We start from the raw sequence: 23,308 nt of genomic DNA, 5'->3' as shown, positions 1-23,308 counted from the left end.
TTTGTGATCTGATCATACATATCCTTTACCATTCATCCTTTGGGAATGACTCTGGATCTTAAATATTTGCATTTAGTACTATGTTTCTTGACTATCAGATCCTTATCAGAGATGTTTTGCAAATATTTTTACCACTTGACAACTTTCCTTCTGATCCTAGCAGCATTGATTTTATTAGTGCAAAAATATTTGAATTTATCTTTTTGTCATTGCCTTTATTCCTTGTTTATTTATTCTGGAATTCCAAAGGTAAATCTCTAGTGGGAAGTTGCTCAGGTGCTGATGTTACATAGATTTGGTATCAAAGAGCTACCAAATTAACCTGTATTTACAGATTTTTTTTTTTAACATGTTTCAGGCTCCTTTCTGCATCTACTATATAATTAGCTTAGTACCTTCTTAGGGCCTGCTTCTGAATTCTTGATGAACAACTGCTTGATAAAATACAAGAAGAAGCTAGGCTTCTATTAGAGGATTTGGAATGTGAGGCAGAGCAGCAAGAGCAGATGTTTTCTAGCTGGATTGTAAAAAAAGGAAGAACTGCCAATCACCAGCAGCTATAAAAAAGAGATGTTAATTTTGGTTTTGTTTCTGGGCTGTTGTTTTCTCCTTATTTGTATGGAGTAAGAAAAAAAAGTAGGCATTTTCAAAACAAACCATTTTGACTTGAAGTTTTAGTTTTTGTTCACTTGTTTTATTAATTTTTTAAAGAAGAAAATTGGCAGCCACAGACTTGCTCCAGAATGTTATAGTGTGGATAACTTCTGTTTTTCAGTATGTATATTTATAAAATTCTCAGAAGTCCTTGGTTATTGTTTTATTGAATATTAAAACAAATGTTGGGCAGCGAGGTGGCGCAGTGAATAGAGCATTGGCCCGGAGTCAGGAGGACCTGAACTCAGATACTTAGCACTTATTAGCCGTGTGACCTTGGGCAAGTCACTCATCCCCAATCGCCCTGCCTTCCCCCCCTGCAAAACAAAACAAAACAAAATGCTAATTTTCTTTATTTTAGAATGCATTTTGAAACATTACTTTCTTAAATATTACATTATGCTTAGAAACTGTTACTGGTATAAAAAAAAAACAGAAAATTAAAGTGTCCAGTCATTGATACTACCTTGCCAAACCCTAGCCTTGAATTATTTCCATCATCTTCCATTTTGCTTTCATTCCCTGGAAAGAAGGATGGAAGAAATGAGAAAGTTTTTATTAATTGCTTACTGTATGCCAAGCACTGTGCTGAGCCCCAAGGATAAAAATAGAAAAAAAAAAAAAAGAGAGAGACAGTCTGTGTTCTCAAGAAATTCACATACTATTTGAAGGGAAGACAGTACATAAAAGAAAATTCTGCTAGAAAAAAACCCAGAGATCCTCAGGGTGCAATAGTATTTAAATGGAACTGGGGCAAAGCACAAATCACAGAATTATACTGATTGATACCACTATAGACTCCTGATGTATAATCTCAACTGGGCCCTCAGTGCAGCAAGGCAGTTCTTTTATACCACCTCCTGATCAGTTTACTATACCACTTACTATAGTGACTGATGAAACCTTTTCTTCTGTCCCTAAACCTCTCACAGCACCCCTTCCCCCACTATCTCAACAGAAGACCTCAGTTCCCTCTTTATAAAAAGCAAAACAATATTGAAGCTTTTTACTAAGAGCTCTGTGTGTTTCTTCTACCTCTATCTTGCATGGAGAAGGGATGACTCCTCTTTCCAAAACTGATCCCTCTACAACCGTTAGCTTTGATCCCCTATTCTGTAGACTCCAGTGTCCTGCCCCTCAATTATGTCCTAAGATCAAATATAAATGTCTGGTTTTTCAGACCCTTTACAACCCATCTCCTTTTTTCAGTCTTATTCTTTACTTCTCTCTTATATACTGTGATCTAACTACTTGACCTCCTTGCTATTACTTGTATACATGGTACTGGTATTCCATCTTCCAACTCTGTGCCTTTGCATTGGCTGTTGCTCATACCAGCGATGTTCTCCCTCTACTTACCACTACTTTCTGACTTTCTTCAAATTCAAGAGGACTTTCCTGTTCTCTCTTCCTTCTCATTCTTTCCCTCCTTCACTCCAAGATTACTTTCTATATACACTGTATATAATTTGTATGTGTGTAGTTCTTTGCATATTGTCTCCACCATTAGAATGTGAGCTCCCTTGAGAGCAAGGACCATGTTTTTTCTTTTCTTTGTATACTCAGTGCTTAGCATGGTGTCTGACACATACATAATAAGCACTTAATAATGCTTGATGCCTGCTTGACTGACTGACTAGAATTTTAATTTCTAAAAAAATTTTTCTAGTAAATAATAACATACCAGATTAGGAAATCATAATAGTCTTCAAGATTATAAGAAACAGTATTAACCGGGCTCATGAGATTTAAAAGTGAAAGGGTCCAAACCCTTCGTGGTGGTGGTGTTCATTCTTTCCAGTCATGTCCGACTCTTCATGACCCTGTTTGGGGTTTCCTTGACAAAGACGCTGAAGTGGTTTGCCATTTCCTTCTGCAGCTCATTGTACAGATGAGGAACTGAAACAAACAGGGTTAAATGACTTGCTTAGAGTCACACACTAGCAAGTGTCTGATGTTAAATTTGAATTCAGGAAAATGAGTCTTCCTTACTCCAGGTTTTTCGCTCTATCTACTGTATCACCTAGCTGCCCCAAACCTTGCATTTTACTGAAGCAGAATCCCACTCAGGTAATGCACAAGTATTTTTACTTATGGATAATAGTCTTTCCACTACACCAGTGTTGTTGAACTCAGAAAAGAGAGTCCTGTGAGATCCATATTGACTTAGAATAAACTACAAATTAACATTGTTTGTATTGTATTGTACTTTTATTTATTTTGTTAAACATTTCCCAGTTATGTTTTAATCTGGTTCTTGCTCTTACCTAGGAGTTTTATGATACCTCTATACTATACTATGGTACTTCTAAAAGTGTAGCTTTTAATACTATTTCAAAACCTTACTTGCTTTCAGAGTTAATCATTAATGATGCAAACCTTTTCTTTAAAAAATTCCAGGCATGCAAAAATGGTGTATTTATTAAAAGACTCAAAATTGGAACAGCTAGGTAGCTGACCGGATGGAGCACTGGCCCTCAAGTCAGAAGGGATCTGAGTTCAAATTTGGCCTCATACACTTACTAGTTGTGTGACCTTGGGAAAGTCAATTAATCCCATTGCAAAAAAAAAAAGAGAGAGAAAAGACCCAACATTAATAAATATACACACAGTGTGTCAGTGTTTAGTTGTAAATTACTTGTGTAAGTCTGAAAGCAACTGCTGTTGCCATGCAGGTAATCATAATTATATTGCCATGGAAATATACTTGGGAAGATGTAATAGTTTGGGAGCATCTGCTTCTTTGGACCTAATACTGAGTAATGTCCTGTTATAAAAAGAGGAAATGATGAGCACTTACACAAGGAAGAAGGCAAAAAAGGTGGCACTACTTATAGGAATCATCTTAGAAAGAATAATGAAGACTTTAGAAAAATGCTTCAGATGATAAAAGAGACTTTAAAAACCATGTTAAGGGGGTGGCTAGGTGGCGCAGTGAGTAGAGCACCAACCCTAGAGTCAGGAGGACCTGGGTTCAAGTCCAGCCTCAGGCACTTAACGTACATACCAAAAAAAACTAGCCGTGTGACCTTGGGCAAGTCACTTAACCCCAATTGCCCTCCTAAAAATAAAAACCATTTAAGAAGAGCAAGAGATAATGCTACTATTTAGGACCAGGAATATGATAGAATTAGATAATTCTAAGGAGGGTGACTTTCAGATGTGACAGGGTAGAACAAATACTGCTAAGTGATTGAGGCTCAGGATTGACCAGGAGAGTATAAGAAAAATATCTAATTGAAATTAGTCTCCAGGTATATGAAATATTCATATTAAATTTTAGGTTACTAGAGAATTCAGCAATTTTCTACCCAACCCTCCTCCCCACCTTACTTCTCACTTACTGTTTAAGGGTACCACCATCTTCCCAGTCAATCAGACTTGAAAACTCCTCACTCTTCCCCTCCATATCCAATTAGTTGCTAAATTCTATTGATTGTACAGTTATAGCTATCATATATACTCCTTTCTCTTCTGTACCACTGCTAGTGTAGGCCCTCATCCATTCATGTGTGGATTGCTGTGATAGCCTTTTGGGGTGTTTCCCTGTCTTAAATCTCTCTCCATTCTAATCTGTCCTCCCCACTCCACTGTTAAATTGATCACAGTTCTGACCATGTTACTTCCATCTCCTCCCTTCCTATTCCATAAACTCTGCTAACTCCCTATTACCTTCAGGAGCAAATAAAAAATCCTCTGGTTTTTAAAGTCCTTCTCAATATGGCTGACCTCTTCCCTTTTTTCTAGTCCTTATGCCCTAGACATTTTCTGTTATCTAGTGACACTGGCCACCTAGTTACCACTTGCACAAAACCTTCCTATCTCCTGAATTTGTGAATTTCCACTGATTGTGCCCCATTGCCTGGCATAATCTCCCTCCTCATCACAATCTCCTGGCTTCCCTGGCTTTCTTCAAGTTCCAGCTAAAATCTTATCTTCTTCAAGCATCTTTTTTTTTTATCCCCATTAATGCTAATGCTTTCCCTCTGTGATTATCTCCAGCTTGTCTTGCCTGTATCTTGTATCTGCATAATCATTTACATGTTATCTCTCCCCCCCCTTAGGCTGTGATTTCCTTGAGAGGAGGGAATGGTTTTTGCCTTTTTCTGTGTATTTAGCACTTAGCACAGTACCTGGCATAGAGTAATGCTTAATCAGTCAGTCATTATTGACTCAACAGAGATCAAGATATAGGAAGACCAGTGGTTGGCAAATATTCTCCCCTTTTTTAAGGACATTGTAACTTTAGAATCTACTAGTGAGCTTGACCTTTTGATATTCTGCAAAATTCTAGAACTTGTTATTAAATGGAGGACTATCAGCACTTAATAAAGGAAAAGAATGAATCATAGAAGTTTAAAGATAGGAAGATTTTAGTTGCCTAATAGGCGCAAGGATATATAAAGTACTAGATTCTTCTCATCTGTGACTGGACCTTCTGAGGAAGAAATAGTTTAATATATTCAACAAAATGTCAGGAGGAAATCTACAGATGGCACAAAGAATAAGGACATTACTGACCTTTGGAAGAAGGATGCTGTAATGGTAGACTGCATCATGCCGAGATATATGGGACTGCCATATGTCGCCCTGATCTAGACAATTAGAAGGTGTACTGGCTTCCCCTGGCATGCATTCTAGTTGTGGCAGAATACTTTCACACACTTGTAAGCCTGAGGACTGTTCCTAAAGATAATTCATTTAAGAATAAGCTATAATATCAGAAGGAACATAGAAAAAATCTCTAGGAATATTGGCAGGAAACCAAAGGATTTTAGAGGAATAGGTGGTATTTTTCATCACTGCTAATGGATAAAGGTAGGTACTTTAGAAAAGAACAAGAAGTGAACAACTCACTAAGAAGATGGTGCTGAAAAATAGGATTGACTTTCCAGGCTATAGCATAGCATACAGGAATGAAAGAAGGTCACTTTAACTAGGGTTAGAAAGAATTATGTTTATCACGCTACGAGCTGTCAGAGCTAATTAAAAATTATACTCGTGCCCTCAAACGTGTGTGTATATATATATATATATATATATGGATATAAAAAATAAAAAAAAATATAAAGCAATCTATTAGTCTTAATGTGATAAGGTTTAAATTTGACTTCATAGAGACTTGAGTTGTGACTCTTGAATGACATATAACAATAAAGGTTCAAAACAGCAGCAGATCATATAGGAAAGGGTAGTGAAGTAGTGCTGCACATCAAGAAATTATCCAGCTGTATGAAAATCCACAAACCTGAGCGGGAAAACATGATGAACATTTGGCTTAAAGATTGGAGGAAGGAGAAATAGGTAAAATCACAGTGGGAGTATACTTAGGAGTCAGTTGAAGGAAATGAATGACAAGTTCTTGATATATATCACAAAAATGACAGGGCAAATGTAATAGTAATTGTGACTAAAGCAACAATACATTTTAGACTCTAAGAAAATAGAGAAATTTTAAGACTAAGAAAATAGAGAAATTATCAGGAGAACTACTATGGTGGAACTGAATATAACCAGAGGAAATTATTGGCAAAGTGGAAGAAGGTATCAATGAAGCCATCTTGAAGTTTGTGATAGTAGTAAGGGTGTGCTGACCATAATCTGATTTATACTCCATAATTTAGGAATCCAAATTTCAGAAATAAGATAATATGTAGAATCCCTTGGCATTTGACTTTAAAGAGAAGTCTCTAGAGTCATGTGCAGAGTGTGTAAGTTATTCACTCTTTGAGGCAATTACAGTGAGAGGTTTAAGTCTTTCTCCCCTTTCCCATCTTCCCCTCCCCTGTGAAAGCTCTTTCAAACCTCTTTTTATGTGAGATATTTTACCCCATTCTATCTCTTCCTTTCCCTTTCTACCAATGCATTTCTGTTTCTCACTCCATAATTTTATTTTATTTTTTAATATCATCCTGTCATCATCAACTTGTACCTCTTTCTAACTGCCCTAATAATGATTCCAGTTTTTTAGGAGTTACAGTTATCATCTTCCCATGTAAGAATGTAAACAGTTTAACCTTATTTGAATCTCTTATAATGTCTCTTTCCTGTTTAACTTTTTGTGTGTCTCTTGTGTCTTGTATTTGAAAGGCAAATTTTCTGTTCGGCTCTGGTCTTTTCATTGGGAATGCTTCAGAATCTTTTATTTCATTTTTCCCCTTGAAGGGATTATACTCACTTTTGCTGGTAGGTGATTTTTGGTTGTAATCCTTGTTCCTTTGCCCTCCAGAATATCATATTCTAAGTCCTCTAATCTTTTAATAAAAAGCTCCCAAGTATTGTGTTATCCTGACTGTGGCTCTACAGTATTTGAATTGTTTCTTTCTGGTTGCTTGCAGTATTTTCTCCTTGACCTGGGAGCTCTGGAATTTGGCTATAATATTCCTGGGGGTTACCATTTTGAGATCTCTTCCAAGAGGTGGAGTCTTTCAGTGTCTATTTTACCCTCTGATTTTAGGATATCAGGGCATTTTTCCTTGATAATTTCTTGAAAGGTGATGTCTAGGCTTTTTTTTTTTATCATGGCTTTCAGGTAGTCCAGTAATTCTTTAAATTATCTCTCTTGGATCTATTTTCCAGTGAGATATTTCACATTATCTTCTATCTTTTCATTCTTTTGACTTTGTTTTATCGCTTCTTGATTTCTCTTGGAGTCATTAGCTTCTAAGTCTAATTTTTAAAGAATTATTTTCTAAAAAAAAGAAAAAAAAGGGGGCGGCCAGGTAGCACAGTGAGTAAGAGTACCAGCCCCACTGTCAGGATGACCTGAGGATTGAATCCGGGCTCAGACACTTAGCACCCACCCAGAAACACGTGGCCATGTAACCTTGAGCAAGTTACTTAACCCCAATTGCTTAGGGGCAGCCAGGTGGCTCAGCGAGTAAGAGTACCGCCCCCAGTGTCAGGATGACCTGGGATCGAATCCGGGATCAGATACTTAGCACCACACCCAGAAATAACTGGCCGTGTAACCTTGAGCAAGTTACTTAACCCCAATTGCTTTAAAACAACAACAACAACAACAATTATTTTCTTCAATGATTTCTTTCCATTTGGCCAATTTTACTTTTTAAGGAGTTCTTTTCTTCAGTGAATTTGTGTGTGTGTGTGTTTTCCCCCAATTTGGCCAATTCTGCTTTTTAAGGAGTTACTCTGTGATGACTTTTGTGCCTCTTTTGCCCTTTGGCCTATTATTTTCTTCAGGTGTTATTTTCTTGAGTATTTTTTTGTGTGCCTCCTTTACCGAGCTATTGACTTTTTTTTCATGATTTTCTTGCATCACTGTCATTTCTTTTCCCAATTTTTCTTCCACCTTTCATATTTGCTTTTTAAAATATTTGTTGAACTTCTTCAAGAATTCTTTTTGGACCTGAGACCATCCACATTTTTCTTTGAGACTTTGGATGTAGTGGTTTTGACTTTGTTGCCTTCTTCTGGGTTTATTTTGATCTTCCCTGTCAATATATAATTTTCTGTGGTCAGGTTCTTTTTTATGTGTTTATCTTTCTAGCCTATTTCTTTAATTTTACCTTTATGTCAGAGTTGGTCTCTGCTCCAGAAGTGGAGGAACCACTGTCTCGTTTTGAGTTTTATTTGAAGCTGTTTTCATAGGTTGTTTTAGGGGTTGGTAAGTTTTCAGTTTTTCCAAGGTAGTATGATCTAGGGAGAGGTGTGTTTACTCTTTTGGCCTGTGAGCAACCACAAGCACTCTTTTGCCCTGGAACTGTTAGCAGGATCCTCGCTTCCCTCTTGCCACAAGCTCTGGTGTGCTAAAGCTCTTCCTCACCTTGAAACTGGGTCCCAGATCCATGCGTGGCAGTTCAGTAGAGTCCTGCCCCCCAGTGCCAGCAAATAGACCCTCAAAATCTCCTTCTGACCAGTTGGCTGACCCCCTTACCATCTGGGGACTGAGAGCTCCAGAGGCTGCTACTGATTCAGGTGCCCCCAAGTTCTGCTGCTGTCTTACTGAGATGCCATCTGCTCCTGGCTTGCTGGGAGGTTGTCTGCATTGGACTGTGCTCTGCTCTCACCCCAGTGAGACAGACCTTTCTACTGACTTTCTAAGTTGTCTTGGGCTGGAAAATTGTTTTACCCCATTCTTTTGTGGGTTCTGCTGCTCCAGAATCCATTTTGAGGTATTATTTAAAGTTGTCTGGAGGGGAATTTGGGAGAGTTCAAGCAAGTGCCTACCTTTGTCTTCTTGGCTCTTCCCCTCAGAGATTGAAATTCTTTGAATATGCTATGCATTTGTCAAAAATAGGATTTGCACCTATAGTCAGACAACTGTATTAGCAATTCCTCTGCTTGCCTGCTGCTTTTTTAATTTGTAGGACTTGAACATTGATTGCTAATACTAAGATATGCTGACTTCCTTGTTTTACAGCTTAGAAAATATCTGATTTATATAAAACTCTTCAGTAGGATTTATTGAAAAACCACATTTGTAACCCAGTTAAGGAAAGCATACTGCCTAAATATCTCCACTTCTAAAAATAATAAATTATGAGACCTTTTAAATGATAGCTTTGCATCTCCTTTTTGCAAAATGTTAGGATGGATATCATTATTAAGAAGATATAAGAAACACTGAGGAAACACTTTCTTACAATTAACCAAGTGTTGAGTTCCCACTTTAGACAGAAAAGAAGTTGTATAAGCTGTAATTCTTATCAGGATCATAGAATCATATATTAGATCTAGAAAAAGATGTCTTATAGGCTTTGTAATCTAACCCTTTCATGTTACAAATGAGGATCCTCGGAGGCCTTGAGAGATTGTGAATTTCTTATTGCCATACAGCTAATAAATAACTGAGCCAAGATTTGAGCCTAGGTTCTCTTGATTCCAATTCTTCCCATGCTATGTGAAAAGACAAGACTCTTCTACTTCCCCAGATAAATCTTTTATTCATTCACTCAGGAGTTAGTGCCCATATGGTACTATGTCAAGTACAAAGTTTTTATTTTTTAATTTATTTTAATTTTTATTAAAAAATGAAGCAGATAAAATGTACACAGATATTTTACACAATGAGTTATGAGGTAGGTAGGTTGCAGTTTAAGTAGGGTGAACTAATCCCTGGAGAGAGTTATCATGGATCATCATGATGACTAGATCTGAGAGCATGTCAGAAATTATATAGTCCAGTTTTCTTCTTTCACAATTAAGGAAATTAATCCCCAAAAGATCGAGTGACGTGACTAAGCCCATAGTTATATTGACAGTTCTCAATTTACGTAAATTCACATTACACTGACACACAGAAAGACCACTGCTACTGGATCCTGGATCAGGGACTTGACCTGAGACCTCCAGTGCCAAGAGAGGAGACCTTTACCCCCACCCTGCCAACCCACCTGCATTTCCGGCCCCCATATGTCTGTCTTCTGACCATTTGCTCTCAGGTACCTCATATCTGGCCCCGTCGCCTACATCTTGCCCATTCTCTCTCTGTGTCCATGCCATCCCTCCATACATCCTCCCACCACATGTTCTTCCTCTTGGTTCCAACCAGGGAGATCCTCACATGACTGGCCATGGCCCCTATTTTTCCTTGAATCATGTGCCAGCCCCCTCCTTCCATAGGCACATAGCTTCCTTCCTCCTTTTCTCCCTTCCTCCCTTCCCCCCATCAGTGGGCAAATTTGCTTTACATAAAAATCACATTATGTAGATATCTGAAACAGCCCACTTAGGTAAAGTGAGAACTGTCTGTACTTACATACTAAGTTACCGAACTAAGATTTGACATCAGGTTCCATAAATCCATGTTTAGCAGGAAAGTATTATGTTTATCTTTATGCTGTGCCAAGCTTCCTCACTAATCATTTCTGATTTGGAATGATTAAATGAGACATCATTGAGGAGGTGGCAATATCCACAAATTGAACCTTTGAAAGGAAGAATACAGTGAATATTCTGTGGGAACTTTATATATAACAATGTCAGTACAACATCAATTAGTAGCCACTAGCTCCTGCTTAAATGGTTTTGTTGTGTTTTGTTTTGTTTTTTAAGTACTAGTTAGTGCTCATTGAGTGACAGCACCATTGGTTGATATTATATGACACTTGATATGTAGAAGTTGAAAGTAATGCTGAGAGATCACTGAACCCAAAGAATATTCCATTAAACACATGTCAACCATATTTGTAAGAGTTCATTGCTCACAAATAACTAACATCTCAAATATTGTATGTACAATGTCCTCTAATGGCAGAGTGTTTTGATTTGACAGCCATATTTTCTGCACTGAAGAATCTTCAAGAGAAGATTAGACGTTTAGAGCTTGAACGGATTCAAGCAGAAGAAAGTGTGAAAACCTTGTCTAGAGAAACAAGTGAATACAAGAAAGTGCTGGATGAACAAATCCAAGAAAGGGAGAACTCAAGGAATGAAGAGTCAAGACACAATCAAGGTTTGTTTAACTATGATGATAGTAATGAACATCACGGGCCATAATTGGAAAGTTATTACAAGGGCTTGTTTTAAAGGTCTTAACAAAATTCTGCAGAACTTTAGTAGTTATTGGTGCTCTACTTTTATATAGGTATTCTGAACTTATAATGAACCAGATACATTTTGTTTATCAAGGATTTAGGATGCTAAGATTGTAGAACTGTTGCCACCTTATTGCAACATAGGATTGATTAGAGTACAGCTGATGACCTGAGGTAATTTAGAAGTAGCCTTCTAGTGGCATTGGGGACCTTCTTAGTGTTTAGGATTATAAGAACTACAGTTTCATTACTAACATTTAAACTGCATCAAGACACTGCCCCCTCATCTCCCTCTCCAACTGCTCACCCTTCCCCTTTTCCCCCTTCCTTGTCCCCTTTCCCATCCCTCTCCCCCTCCCCACCCTTCCCTCCATTCTTTCTCCTTCCTCCCTTCCCTGGCCTAGACGATGACGCGGTGGAGACGGCCGAGGAAGCCATAGAGCCTGCTGAGGTAGACATCACGGGGCTGTGCAAGGACACGTTCTCCAAAATGGCCACATACCTGACAGGCAAGCTGACAGCCACCAGGGAAGATTATCAACTTCTGGAAAATATGAACAAACTGACAAGCTTGAAGTATCTAGAAATGAAACATATTGCAGTAAACATAAGTAGAAACCTAAAGAACTTAAACCAGAAATATGCTGCCCTTCAGTCTTATCTGGGTCAGATCACTAATTGAGGAGCCAGTAGCCGCTCTTGAGCAGGCAGCTTACAAGTTGGATGCATATGCAAAGAAACTAGAAGCAAAGTACAAGAAGTTAGAGAGGCGATGAAGGAATTCTTTAGCACAAAGACTGAAACTACAAGAATGTTTTATAAGAAATATGTGAGATGGGACTTAGCACTAGGCTTCAGTTCCCAAAAGGGAGCAGTGCTGCTGATCCAAGGAGAATCCCAGCCCCCACCTCTGGCTGGATGTGTAACTCTGGCCACCCCTGATGTTTTCCTCGGCCTGTACCCCTGAAACCTCATCTTAGCCTGTGCTTCCTTGTGTGCCCTGGTCCAAGGCTCAGAAATCAGGATCAACCCCGTCTGGAACAGACACAGATGAGAGGCTCTCGGCTCCCTGGCTCCTCCCTTGCCTCCCACCCTCCTCATAACCTGTTCTTCAGCTCAAATAATAAATGCCAACCTATGACCCTCAAAAAAAAAAAAAGACAAGGGGTGGCTAGGTGGCGTAGTGAGTAGAGCACCAGCTCTGGAGTCAGGAGGACCTGAGTTCGGATCCAGCCTCAGAGACTTAACACACACACAGAAACTAGCCGTGTGACCTTGCACAAGTTACTTAACCCCAGTTGCCCTCCAAAAAGAAAAAAAAAAGACAAGTGGGCTGATACTCAATTTTTCTTTTGTTCTCTTTAGAACTGACATCCCAGTTGTTAGCTGCAGAAAGTAAATGCAATCTTTTAGAAAAACAATTGGAATACATGAGAGACATGATAAAGCATGCTAAAAATGAGAGGACAACTGTCTTGGAAAAACAGGTATAGCCATATGCTGTTCTAAAAATGTACAGATGTTGATTTGTTAAATAGTTAATACTAATTTCTTTTTTCCCTAAAGAGAATTAATTGTATTATTTTTGTAAAATTCATGTTTTTTTTAATGATGTTATTGTTTATTTTTCATTCTTAAAGAGTACCATGACATGAGGAAGGTGATGCCATGAAATGCAAGTGAATTGGATTTAAGTGAAGTCTATGTAAAGTCACTAGCCCCACTCTCTCCTTCTTAGCCATCTGGGTCCTGTGTTGAGATGTAGATCAGGACAACTAGAGATGGCCCTGGATGCAATGGGAGACATTGGCCTTCTTAAGCTAAGGTCTTTCACAGGTCTCAGTTTAACTGAGGTAGTGCCTATTCAGTGATTAAGGCTAGGTAAGAAATGAGGCAGAGAATGGCCTTTTTACCTAGTCAAAACAATCAATCTGGGAAAGAAAGACCCTCAGGATTTCTGACCAAAGCAGAAACAATTTCCATTTACATATTCACTCTGAGCCAATCTGGGCCCAAACAGTGATCAAGTGGGGCTTGGCCTGGGACTTATTGTTGACCCATCTATGAGAGCCTCTGAGTGATTTGACTTTAAGGCCATACTTAAGGGGAAAAAAAAACTAAAAAGTTTCAAAGATCAAAATTTACATTCCTTTGGGCAGAGCACCAAAAAGGTAAGGAAGGATATGATGCTATATATGGGCAGAGGGAATGGATTTGAGCTTTTGAAAAGTCGCAATAAAATGGAAGAGAACTTTGAAGAGAAGTCTTAATTTTAGTTTTCATGCATTCAGCAAACATTTGAGTGTCTGCTGTGGACATTCATAGCATATTTCCAGATGTTATAAAGCCTATCCCAGCTTCTTAGCAAAGGGACTATGCTAAGTAAGTGCTTAATAAATTCTTATTAAAAGTTATAAAGTAAATAACAAGTAATAGCACACATAGCATTTAAGAACATCACTGTTCTGAGAACATGGAGAAAAGCAAGCAAACATTGCCCATTTGGAAGATGAGAAGGATCTATGTTGACTAGAATGTTGAAGGAAAGTTTCATGGAACTTGAGCTTGAATTAGTGAAAAGCAGGTGGAGAAGACAACCTAGGGAGCACACAGTAAAGGCTTCAAAGCAGAATTGTGTGGCATGTTGCAGGAACATGGAGAAACTATTCTGATTAAAATGGAATGTTTGGTTTAGGGCCTATAGGGAAGATAGAGTAGGACCAAATCATGAAGACCCTTGTATGCTTGATTGAGAAATTTTACTTTTACCCAATGCATTATGAAAAACCTGTCTAAAGAGTTTGTTTTTTATTCAGTGCACTAATGACAAATATTTATTAAGCATTTGCAATGCTCAAATACTGAGAAATGATTCTCAGTCTTAAAATCTGGTAAGAGGGGCTTAAGACATCTGTAAATAATTTAAATAAAATATGGTAAATAAATACATAAAATAAGTAGTAAGTATTTGTAATAAAATATGATAAAACTAAGAATTTTGAGGAAGGAGAGAGACTCTTTGTTGGGAAGTCAAGGTCATAGAGTGATGGATGTTTTGGTTTTCATTTTAATGCGTTTAGAGGGATATGCACAACATACTAAATATAGTGAAAAAAGGTAATGTGCATTCACTAACCATTAAGCCTGTTCTCTCCAGGAGAGCTTATAAATGATCCCCCAGAATTGAGGATACTTATGTTAAGGGTTGACTTAGGAAGAGAGACATTCTGTATTGGTTAAAACATAGGTTTTTCCATTATTCAGATTCAACAAGCATTTATTAGTCACCTGCTATGTGCCAGGAAGTATGCTTACCTGCCTGTTCCCTTCCGCCCCCTGTTAGATACTGGTGTTACCTTTAGACAAAACATCTCCAGGTTCAAGTCCTTCCTCTGACACATGTAAACATGGGTGAGTGTCCGCAATCAGTTCCCTATACTCTGATGTACATATCTACATGCACACAGATAACACTTGTATAGACACACAAAGAAAAAGAAAACTACAGATATCAATCATTTGGGTCAAAATTGAGGGTAAAAGTCTGTATTCAAACCACTACAACTTGAATAATTCCAGCATCAGATATATAAACAGTAGTTGAGTACAGATTCTACACAGTGCTGAGGAATCCACAATAAGAGCAAGGCTCACTTATTGAGGAATTCAAGACTTCACTCATCATACCTAAAATGCTAGTTGTGTCCAGAGCCCTGTGCAAGAAGATATTATGGGGATACATTTTGTTTTAGATTTCTAAGAAAGTATAGGAATTATGTAGTGAGTTTACATCAATAGTGGAAACGTGTTCCAGGAGAAGGGGATAAAATGAGCAAATCAAATCCATAAATGTAGGAGTGGAGTAGTATGTGTGTGGCATTGTAGATACCAGCCTAACTAGAGCAAAGCTGGAGAACAAGAAGAAATGAAGTTGAAAAGGCAAAGGTAAGGTTAATGGATTTAAGACTAGTTCTAGGAAGTTGGATTTAATTTATTAAGCTATATAGGTTGCCACTGTAAGGAACTTCAAGAATGGAGCAATTTAAGTTTTTTAAACCCAGTATTTTAGGCAGATTAGAGAGTGAGACAGCAGCTGTTCTAATAGCTCTGTGGAGCAATGGTATAAAACTCAAAATGCAATTAAACTGGACATAAGGATCTCTGCAGGCCTCATATTGATTTAGTTTTGAAATGTAAGGTTTTTATATTTTATTGTATTTTTACTTATTTTGTTAACTGTTTCCCAGTTACATTTTAATCTGGTTCAGGCAGCATTAGGAAATATTGTGGGCCTAATGTTAGATAAGACTCTGCTTTAGAAAGTCATAAAAGTATTTCAACTTAAAAGATAGAATATTGTTTTAGTAAATTTTATGAAGCTTACAATTAGAATTATTGTATCATTTTAAAGGGAAAGGTTAAGCCTTTTTTCCCATTTTGCAGATAGGAAACTCAGGCCTGGAAAGGCAAAATCACTTATCTCAGTTTACAGGATAAGTAAGTAGAGCTGGAATTGGAGTCTCCTGATTCCAGATATATAGTTCTTTCCATTATGCCACACTGACTACCAAATTACATTTAAAAGAGTTCCTGTTTATATGAGATGAATATTGTTTATACATTTAAGTACTTTTTTGAATATGATTCTTAAAGACCCTCTTAGGACCATTTTTCACCCTCCTTCACTTTGCCATGCTTTACAACCAGCTAAAAACAGAATTATTCTCTCCTCACTTGCCACCTTGAGAGCCTTTCCTAATTCCCCCATTGGTTAGCACCCTCCTTCCAAATTGTTCAGCATTTACTTTGTACATTACGTGCTTGCCTAGCCTTGTAAACATGTTGTCTCCTGGTAGAATGTAAGGTTCTTGAGGCCAATGACTATCACCCCTGTATTTGTATTTCCAATACATAAGCACAATGCCCACCTCATAATTGGAATTTAACAAATACTTAGTAGCAGTCTCTTTTGATGGCACTCTTTTCAAATCTCTTCCTCCATCGTGAAAACTTAGCATGAAAAAGAAGTTATATATTTCTTTAAAATATGGTTGTATGAATAATAATAAATAACCAAAAGAAAAATTTCCTTGAGATATTGGTTATATGGAGAGAAACTATTGAAAGCATATGTTCTATACCATTTTTGGTTCAATAATTCATTTAAGATATATCATAGCACTGTTTATCTTTACCTATCCATCAGGACTTAGAAATAACCTTGCTCTATGGAACAGCTTTTCAATAAAAATGGCATTATACCACTATGCTATAATGTGTTAAATGAAGCCCACATTTTTTATCTTGTTACTCATTGTTTACCTAGAGTCAAAATTATCTTCGAACTAGAAATTTATAGTTAACTTTTTGCTAACTAGGAGAAGATAAACATGCATTCAAACCTCATCCTCCACCCTGAAAACTTATCATGAGAAAGAGGTTATGTTTTTCTTTCAAATATGGTTGTATGAAGAATAATAAATAACCAAAACAAAAATGTCCTTGAGATACTGACTTATGTGGAGCAAAATTATTGAAAGCATATGTCCTATACCATTTTTTGTTAAATAATTGATTTAAAATATATCATAGCACTGTTTATCCTGGCCCAACTGTCAGGACATAAAAATAACCTTAGTCTGTGAAACAGGCTTTCAGTAAAGATGTCATTCTACCTTTATACTATAAATGTGTTAAATAAAGCCAACATTTTTCATCTTCTTACAGATTGTTTACCTAGAGTTAAAATTATCTTCAAATTAGAAATTTGTAGTTAACTTTTTGTTAACCAGAAGAACATAAACATTCATTGTATTTTATAAAACATTCACATACATTTCTTTCTGTGTTTTGATGGTCACATTTTCAGTTTTATTTGGTTTTTGTTTTTCTGATGTTCTTTTCCAGGGTTCAATACAGAGAGACCAGCAGCAGGGTCAAATGCATGTTGAGAACCAACTTGAAAAACTGGATATTCTTGAGCAGGAATATAACAAACTTACTGCCATGCAGGCTCTTGCAGAGGTCAGCAAATGACTTTATATTCATTAGAATAAAATTTCCTCGTTTGCAAAAGGTTATTACTGAGTATTTTTCTCTGTCCAAAGGGATGTCAAGGATCTTAATAGAAGGAAATGCTCAGGCATAGGAAAATTTTAAAATAATTTTGTAACTCTAATATAGGATTTACTTTCTAAGACCATGGGGAGAAACCTTTTTTTTTTTTTTAGCACATTTTAAAGTTGATACTTTAAAAATATAACAAATAAGATTTTCCCTGGGTTTTTTGATCATTACTCATTGCCAATAATAGTGAGATCCCAGGTTCTGGCCTTATAACAGCCATGTATTTACCTTTACAAAGAAAAATCCTCTGTTTCTTAATTACAGGCTGTAATCATAACCCTATCCAGCCTTACACAGAAACCTGCAATTGATCGTGAAGAAAGTGTAGAGGGATCAAGGCAGACCCACCCATCACTACTGAAAACATAACAAAAACATACATCCTACTAAATAGCGGGTCATTTGTATCACCTTTGTGCATTAAAATTTTAATATTAGTGGGTAGCAAGAAGGAGATCCAATTTCTTACTTCATTATTAATCCTTTTTTACTTATTACTAGAAAAAAATGCAAGATCTGGAATCAAAACTCCGTGAAGAAGAACAGGAAAGAAAACGTATGCAAGAAAAAGCAGCCCAGGTATTTAAAGTTTAAAAAAAAAACTAAATTCCACTCTGTTTTTAAAAAATCATATTATATATACATATAGTTAAATGATAAAATGTTTACCTTTTATATATTAACCTAAAAATGCTTATAGCTTGTCTGAAAAATACTAGAATGTTCGTCTCCTATAGTAGGGGCATTGCGTGCAGTTGCCAGAATCATAACATACTAAGAACAGCCTAATGTGGATTGTTGTGGAAAAGTTATGTGCAGAGACAGAATATGAAATTCAAGTCTTCTTCAGCCTAATTAGGCCATTTAACATAATTAGTTGGCTTTTCAATTTGTTATATCAGTACTTGTCTGAAAGAAAGAGGTAGGTATGTCAGAACACTGCTTTGGCATGTGCTTAAAAATAGCCCTTGCTGAAATATAAACTTGTTTTGGGTTTGTCACTTTAAATGCACCAATTATTAACAAGGTAACCATCATTTTTAGGCATTGTTTTTTAAAAGAAATCATGCCATCCAACCAGTCTTTCAAGTTTTTTCTCAGTAACATTTTTGGATGTATATACTTGATGGTTGCTGAGGTTTCAAACTCTTCTTCAGTAACAGAATTTTTTAAGGTTGTCTTCAAGTTTTTAAAGAATTATCCAAGATGCTTCTTGGGATATCTTCTAGCCTTTGTTGGATTTGCTGTTCTCAGATGTCTGAGCTATTAGAATATTATCTTGCTCCTTCATAAGACCATAAAAATTTTACAGGAAGTAATTTTCTGACAAGCCTTTTGAGAATACAACCAAAATCTATCTCTGGGCAAAGAAAAGCTCACCCCATGAGATTTTACATAAGAAATTGGCCCTAAGAGCAGTCTGTCTTATTTATCTCAGCAAACTCTTTGCTGTCTTTTTGGTTTCACCTGTATCTGGGGTTGAGTTCTCAAGGGTTCCATAGCTTTGACTAACTCAGCAACAAGATTTAGCTAGAGTTCTTAAAGGGCTTGATGAACAAGTGACTTATAGTCAACTTAGAGAGCTGCATTCTATTTCAGAGATGAAACTTCAGTGTTATTTTTTTTTCCTTATCCCATTAAAAAAACTTTATTCTCAACCTAAACACCAAAAAACAGTATTTCCATATACACAGTTTAATAGAACACAAAAGAGGATTATATATGAAACCGTAGGAAATTAAGTATATAATAAATTCAACACATTACTTTCAAAGCAGTACTGCTTGTCTATGCATCCTTCTGTTCTGTGCATTTTTTTAAATGTTTCAATGACACACTCTTACCTTTATTTGGAAGGGCATCTCTATTGTTGATTGCTGCCCCATCTTCTCCTCCCCGCAGGAACATTTCTCATCTGTCCCTCCCTTCCCATTACAAAAGAAAAAAACATCCTTCCAACAAGTAAGTGAAACAGATCTATATAGGGAGGAAACAAGCATTTATTGATCACTTATGATATGCCAGGCACCATGCTAAGCTTTACAATTATTATTTTATTCAATCCTTCCAACAACTCTGTGAGGTAGATGCCGTTATTATCACCATTTTACAGTTGAAGAAACTGAAGCAAAAAGTGATTTAGTGACTTGCCCAGGATCACACAATAAGAATCTGTGATCAGATTTGAATTCAGATTTTCCTCATTCCGGGCCCAGTGCTCTTATCAACTGCACTATCTAGCTAAATAGGGACCTGTCTGAAAATGTATGTAACATTATGTGCCTTGAGATGGCACCTCTTTGTCAGGATAGTAGGTGGTATGCTTCATCATCATCTGGATTCATGTTTGATCATTGCTATGACCAAAAATCTTAAGTCTTTCAAAGTCGTTTTTCTTTACCATGTTGTTATAGTATAAACTGTTCTCCTAGTCTTGCTCACTTGATTTTGCACCAACTTATACACATTTTCTCAAGATTCTCCGAAAACACCTTTCATCATTTCCTATAAGGTAACAATATTCCATTGCATTCATAGACGGTATTTGTTCAACTCTTATTCAGCTGATGAGCGAGCACCCTCTTAGTTTCCAATTCTTTTCCTTTCCTTTTAATTTCTCCTTCGGGATCCACCATTGGAATCTGGAAACAAGAAAAGGCCCCCTGCATAAGGAGGGATTTAAGCCGAGTCTTGAAACCAGGAGGCAGAAGTAATGAGAAAGAGGATTCCAGATATGAGAGACAATTAGTGAAAAGGCACACAGATACAGAAAATTTGGAGTGTCATGTGCACAGAACAGCAGGAAGACCAGAATTACTGAATTGTTGAGAATTGGGAAGGGATAAAGAATAGAAAAAGTAGAAAGGTGTGAAGGTTTTTAAATGCCAAGGATTTTATATTTCATCCCAGAGGTTATAGGAAGCCACTGGAGCTTGATCAGAATTGACATGATCAGAATTGCCCTTAAAGAAAATCAATTTGGCAACTGTGTGGGAGATGGATTGGACTAGGGAGACTTGAGGCAGGTAGGTCGATTAGAAAGTTATTGCAGTAGCACAAGCATGAGGTGATGTGGGCCTGCACCTACGGTGGTGGAAGTGTCAATAGAAAGAACGTGAAAACTTAGCAACAGATTGGATATGTGGAATAAATGAAAGGGTCAAAGATAATGTTGAGATTGACCTGGTTGACTAAAAGGATACAGTTATGGAAATTTGGGAAGAGGGGAGCATTAAAATAATGAATGCTATTTTGGACATGTTGAGTTCAATATGCCTTTGGGATATCCAGTTCAAAATGTCTAAAAGGCACTTGGTGACCCAAGACTAGAGCTAAGGAAAGAGATTAGGATTGTATATATAGATTTGGGAATCATTTGTGTAGAAATGATCATTGATCCATAGGAACTGATATATAGAGAATACATAGAGGGAAAAGAAAAGGCCCAAGACAAACCCTTGGAAGACATCCATACTTAGTGAGCATAACCTGGAGGAAGATCTAGCAGAGGAGACCAAGGAAGAGTTGTTGGACAGGTAAAAGAGGAAGTAGGAGAAAGCAGGTCATGAAAACCAAGAAAGAAGAGATTATCAAGAAGATGTTGAACTACCATGTCAAAGGATCTAAATCTAGAAAGGTTAAGAATGGTAAGGATTGAAAAAAGGAGATTATATTTGTCAGTTAAGAGATCAGCAGATAATTTTGAAGACATTACAATTCCTGAACTGAATTCTGTCTCTCTATGTTAGCCCTGTTCTGTATTCTTGCCTTTCAAAGCACTTCACCCTCTAGGGGGACTCTGGCCAGATGGTTTGGGACAGAGGTACCCACTTTTCCTATTGGTCTGGGTCGTTCTTAGGTTCCTGACAACACTGAGACTTTCAGGGAAACTGTAGTACACCTACCTCAGAGTACAGGGCCTTGCGGGCTAGAAGTTATTCATCCATTTCTGGTTCTTCAAGGGGGCTGCATTCTGGTTTACCTGTTCTGGCTTTTCTGACTGGTCCTGTGCATCTGACCAAAGTCTATGGGCTTTCTGTTCTGTGGTAAATGAAGTCATTTACTGTACTTTGTTAATTAATTTATTTATTATTCAGTCTGTTTGGGGGTTTTTTGTTGAAAAGGATATGAGAGCTAAATTACCTGCCTTTGTTCAGACTGTCATCTTGGGTAGAACCCCCATCTTTCTTTTTCCTCTGCAAAACATCCCTGTTGTCATTTACAGGGTTGTATAGGATACTGACATTTGTCCTCCTCTAATTCTACCCTTTTGCTCTCTGACTTTTTTCCTCAATGTTTTTATCAATCCCAGGATTGTAAAAAGAAGGAAAAAAATCTCTAAATTAATGATCATTTCTTTCACTAAATCGATTTACCTTATCAATCAGAATCACTTCCAAAATAACAATTCTCCAGTGGTTTCCTCTTCTTTCTAAAGTATAAAATTATCTATATGTTAAGTATTTATTAGCTATTCTGATTTTAGCAGAGAGAAAGCTACAGCAAATGTCTGTATACTCGAAGTGCTCTCTATCATTGCTACATTTTACCTCTGTGCCAGCTTTATCATTTCTGTCAAGAAATTGTCACCTCACCCTGTTTAATATTCCAATAGAATAACATGATTTAAAGTGCTATCTAAACATCAAATGTTCTTATTGTTTGGGCATACTAGGTCGTTAGGTTTCTTTTTTGTTTGTTTTTTGCAAGGCAGTCAGGATCACACAGCTAGTAAGTGTTAGGTGTCTAAAGTCAGATTTAAACTCAGGCCATCCTTACTCCAGGGCCAGTACTCTATCCACTATGCCACCTAGCTGACCCAGTAGTTAGGTTTCAAAGTAGATAGAGTACTAGCTCTGTAGTCAGGAAGACCTAATTGGAAATTCTGCCTCAAACACTTATTGGCTATATGAACCCAGGCAAGTCATATAACCTCTCTCAACTTGTTTCCTCATCGTAAAACTGACATAATAACAATACTTATCTCAGAGGTGTTGTGAGAATCAGAAGAAATAATACAATAATATATATAATGTTATTGATTTTATTATGTCTTATTAATATTATATAAAGTACTCTGCAAATCTCAAAGGTTAAGGTAAAAATAACAGGATTTAGCAATTGAATGGATATGAGGGATAAGAGAAGAGTCAAGGATGACCCTGTGGTGTGATGGAGGGAGGTCAAGAGAGAGGTTAGGGTTGGACAAATAGATCTGAGAGTTGAGAAAATAAATGTGGAGAAGATAATTGAAACCATGGGATCTGATGAAATCACAGAGTGGAGTAGTAATATAGAGGGAGAAGAGAAGAGAGACCAGAACAGATCCTTGGGGGATATCCACAGTTAGTAGGTGTGAACTGAATAAAGATCCTACAAAGGAAACTGAGAAGAGGAGCAGTCAGATAGGTAGGATGAAAACCAAGAGAATACAGTGTCATGAAAACATAAAAAGAAGGTGTCAAGGAGGAGAAAGTAATCAAATGAGGATTAGGAAAGACCATTTGATTTGGTAATTAAGAGATTTTTGGTAACTTTGGAGAGTACAGTTACAGTTGAATGATAAGGTCAATAGGCAAGACAGCAGAGAGTAAAGAAGAGAATCAGAGGAAAGGAAATGGAAGCATTAATTGTAGACAATCTCCTCAAGAAGTTTAGCCACCAGCAAGAGGAGAGAAATGAGGTGATAGCTAGCAGGGATATGTCTATCAGGGGAGGATTTTGAGGATGGAAAGACGTGGATGTGTTTTGTAGGCAGTTGGAAAGTAACCAGGAGATGGGGAAAGATTAAAGATAATTGAGAAGAACTATGATAGTGGGGGTAATCTGCTAGAGAAGATGGAACAGAATAGGATCGCTTGTATATAGAGATTTCACCTTAACAAGAAGGGCCATCTCTGCATTGAAACTTGTGAAATAAGAGATGGTAGCAGAAACCATCGAATGTGAAATAAGGGGGACTAGGTGAAGAGGGAACTCTTAGTAAATGTCCTCGATTTTTCCAGTGAATCTCCCATCTGAGAGTGTGG

The 23,308-nt window shown here is 37.2% G+C and overlaps 1 protein-coding gene across 2 annotated transcripts in view; it reads left to right on the top strand.

Annotated features, from left to right (window-relative positions):
- CEP57 (centrosomal protein 57) overlaps positions 1–23,308 on the top strand; it is a 59,753-nt gene that overhangs the window by 17,041 nt on the left and 19,404 nt on the right. The window contains exons 3-7 of one of the 2 annotated variants that reach the window (XM_069080254.1): positions 10,892–11,071; positions 12,519–12,640; positions 17,061–17,177; positions 17,781–17,858; positions 19,182–19,241. In XM_069080254.1, coding sequence (XP_068936355.1) covers positions 10,892–11,071; positions 12,519–12,640; positions 17,061–17,177; positions 17,781–17,858; positions 19,182–19,241 — 557 coding nt within the window. The remainder of the gene's footprint in view (positions 1–10,891; positions 11,072–12,518; positions 12,641–17,060; positions 17,178–17,780; positions 17,859–19,181; positions 19,242–23,308) is intronic. The other variant, XM_069080255.1, reaches the window with a different exon arrangement.

The sequence above is a fragment of the Petaurus breviceps genome, unplaced genomic scaffold (assembly GCF_028583685.1).
Source record: "Petaurus breviceps papuanus isolate PSGF00001 unplaced genomic scaffold, PetGlider_PUasm1.0 91133, whole genome shotgun sequence".
In the NCBI taxonomy this organism is placed as follows: domain Eukaryota; kingdom Metazoa; phylum Chordata; class Mammalia; order Diprotodontia; family Petauridae; genus Petaurus; species Petaurus breviceps.
Note: the sequence above shows the minus strand (reverse complement) of the source record. Positions and strands in the feature narration are given on the sequence as shown.